This window comes from Parus major, chromosome 21 (assembly GCF_001522545.3).
Source record: "Parus major isolate Abel chromosome 21, Parus_major1.1, whole genome shotgun sequence".
NCBI lineage: Eukaryota > Metazoa > Chordata > Aves > Passeriformes > Paridae > Parus > Parus major.
This window is the reverse complement of record NC_031789.1, coordinates 1,043,255-1,046,558: the sequence shown is the minus strand read 5'-3', so window position 1 is coordinate 1,046,558 and position 3,304 is coordinate 1,043,255. Positions and strand designations below refer to the sequence as shown.

At 59.8% G+C, this 3,304-nt stretch overlaps 1 protein-coding gene across 1 annotated transcript in view; it reads left to right on the top strand.

Moving 5' to 3' along the window:
• The window catches only part of ALDH4A1 (aldehyde dehydrogenase 4 family member A1), a 23,847-nt gene that overhangs the window by 15,851 nt on the left and 4,692 nt on the right, over positions 1-3,304 (top strand). Inside the window, exons 12-14 of the mRNA XM_033519358.1 lie at positions 360-468; positions 1,752-1,895; positions 3,070-3,302. Of these exons, the coding sequence (XP_033375249.1) occupies positions 360-468; positions 1,752-1,895; positions 3,070-3,302 (486 nt within the window). The remainder of the gene's footprint in view (positions 1-359; positions 469-1,751; positions 1,896-3,069; positions 3,303-3,304) is intronic.

The window sequence follows — 3,304 nt, the reverse complement described above, 5'->3', positions numbered from 1 at the left end:
CTGTGTCCCTCCTGTGCTCCCTGTCCCTCCTGTGCTCTGTGTCCCCATCCTCTGTGTCCCTCTCATTCCTCCTTGTCCTTCTGTGTCCCTCCTGTGCTCCATGTCCCTTCCATGTCCCCATCCTCTGTGTCCTCCTGTGTCCCTCCCATCCTTCAATGTCCCTCCTTGTCCTCCTTGTCCTTCTGTGTCCCTCCCATCCCTCCCTGTCCCTCCTGTCCCATGTCCCTCCTGTGCTCCGTGTCCCCATCCTCCATGTCCCTCCCACCCCTCCGTGTCCCTGGGCGCTGTCCCTGCCCCCCTGGGCGCTGTCCCTGTCCCCCTGGGCGCTGTCCCCAGCCCTTTCTGCCGTCCCCTCCCAGGCACCAATGACAAACCCGGGGGTCCCCACTACATCCTGCGCTGGACGTCCCCTCAGGCCATCAAGGAGACGCATGTGCCGCTGCGGGACTGGCGCTACGCCTACATGCAGTGACCCTGGGGACAGCTGCCACCCCAGCCAGCCCTGCAGCCACTCAGCTCCCACCTGCCCTGCTTAGCACTTATTTAAAAATTAGAATTATAATAATAATTAATAATGTGTTGTTAAATTGTAAAGCTCGGAGGGTCCTGGTGGTGGCCTCGGTCAGGTGGCGCTTGGGGACACCGTGGTGGATGTGGCAGTGGTTGGACTGGATGACCTTAAAGGTCTTTTCCAACCTCGGTGATGGGGTGTGAGCATGCTTAATTAGGTCAGTTGTTAATTAAGGGGTGGCTGCAGAGCCAGACCCCGGCTCCTTTTCCTCCCGGTTCTCCCATGCCCAGAGCGGTTCCCTCGGGGCTGGGCAGGAGTCAGGGCAGGGGAGCAGCTCAGGGGTGCTGTCCCTGTCCCTGTGTCCCCAGCACCCCAACCCCGGGATGTGCAGGGGGGTCCTGGGCTGGGCAGCAGCAGGAATCAGCACCAGGAGAGGGCAGCTGTGCTGCTGCTCCCTGCAACGGAGCTCCAGAGCCTGATCCCAGCCTGATCCCAGCCTGATTCCTGCCTGATCCCAGCCTGATTCCTGCCTGATCCCAGCCTGATTCCTGCCTGATCCCAGCCTGATTCCTGCCTGATCCCTGCCTGATCCCTGCCTGATCCCTGCCTGATCCCTGCCTGATCCCAGCCTGATTCCTGCCTGATCCCAGCCTGATTCCAGCCTGATCCCTGCCTGATTCCAGCCTGATCCCTGCCTGATTCCAGCCTGATTCCTGCCTGATCCCAGCCTGATTCCAGGCTGATTCCAGGCTGATTCCTGCCTGATTCCATCCCAGCCTCATCTCAATCCCTCATCCCAAACTGATTCCAGCCTGATCCCTGCCTCATTCCAGCCTGATCCCTGCCTGATTCCAGCCTCATCCCATCCCTCATCCCATTCCATCCCAATCCCTCATCCCATCCCTCTGAGCCCCCAGCTGGGCTCAGGGTGGGTCAGAGCAGCTCCATCCCTCCCCAGTTCTGCTCCTGGTGACCAGGCCAGGCTGGCTCTGCTGTTCCATCGCTCCTGGGCTGCTGTCCCTGCTCCGATCCCGCTGTGGGAGGATGGGAGAGCTGTTGGGATGGGTGGGGAGCAGGGAATGTCCTGCTGGAGCTGGGGGTGAACCTTCCCTCCCCACCCAGGAGGAGCAGGAGCTCCAGAACCCCTTCCCTCCTTCCATCCCTCCCTCCTTCCCTCCTTCCTTCCCTCCCTCCCTCCATCCCATCCAGGGAGCTGCTGTGCCACCCAGCCCTGGCCCAGTTCAGGCCTTAAACCAGGTGTTAAATCAGGCCTTAAACCAGGAGTGAAACCTGGAGTTAAATCAGGCCTTAAACNGGAGGTGCTGGAGCTCATCGACACCACCACCCCCTACGGCCTCACGGGGGCGCTCTTCGCCCAGGAGAAGTGAGTCCCAAAATTCCCCCAAATTCCCTCAAATTCCCTCAAATTCACCCTGAAAAGCAGCCAGGGATGGAAAAAAAAAGATTTTCCCATCTGGGCTGAGCCACAAATCTTCACCCCAGAGGAGGAAAAAGCATTTCCCGCCCAGCCTGTGCTGCTCCTCCTGCCAGGAGGGAAAGGAATGGTTTGAAGGTGGTTTCTTAGCCCCTAAAAAAGTTGTTAAAAGTGAGGAATTGTCCCAGAGGAATGTTTGGAGCACGGCCCATTCCTGCAGGAGGAGGGCAAAGAGCCCTCAGAGAGAATAACCCGAAATGAGCAGAGAATTCTGGGGTGGTTTAGAGAAAGAAAATGAAAAAAAAATAACCCCAAAGCAGGGAAAATGCAGGAGGTGTGTGTGTGTGAATCCCCTGGGGCTGGAGCTGAGCATGAGGGGACACAAAATCCTCTGGAGGGGACACAAACCCCTCTCAAAGTGACACAAAATCCTCTGGAGGGACACAAAATCCTCTGGAGGGACACAAAATTGTCTGGAAGGGACAGAAACCCCCCTGGAGAGACCCAAACCCCCCTGGAGAGACCCAAACCCCTCTCAAAGTGACCCAAACCCCTCTGGAAGGGACCCAAACCCCTCTGGAAGGGACCCAAACCCCTCTGGAGGGGACACAAACCCCTCTGGAGGGGACCCAAACCCCACTGGGGGGACCCAAACCCCTCTCAAAGTGACCCAAACCCCTCTGGAGGGTCCCAAACCCCTCTGGAAGGGACCCAAACCCCTCTGGAGGGGACACAAACCCCTCTGGAGGGGACACAAACCCCTCTGGAGGGGACACAAACCCCCCTGGAGGGACCCAAACCCCTCTCAAAGTGACCCAAACCCCCTTGGAGGGGACCCAAACCCCCCTGGAGGGGACCCAAACCCCTCTGGAGGGGACACAAACCCCTCTGGAGGGGACACAAACCCCTCTGGAGGGGACACAAACCCCTCTGGAGGGACAGAAACCCCTCTCAAAGTGACCCAAACCCCCCTGGAGGTGACCCAAACCCCCCTGGAGGGTCCCAAACCCCCCTGGAGGGACCCAAACCCCTCTGGAGGGACCCAAACCCCTTTTTGGCCCGTTTTGGTGGCCCTGCAGCAGGCACAGGCGCTGTGCTCAGGGCTGGCCCTGTCCTTGCCCAGGGCTGTCATCGAGGAGTCGCGGAGGCTGCTGCGCAACGCCGCCGGCAACTTCTACATCAACGACAAATCCACGGGGGCCGTGGTGGCCCAGCAGCCCTTCGGGGGCTCCCGGATCTCAGGTGACACCAGGGCTCCCCCCCTGCTCCCCTCCGTGTCCCTGCTGTCCCCTGGGGCCCTCCATGGCCTTCCTGTCCCTCCTGTGCTCCTTGTCCTGTGTCCCTCCAGTCCTCCTTGT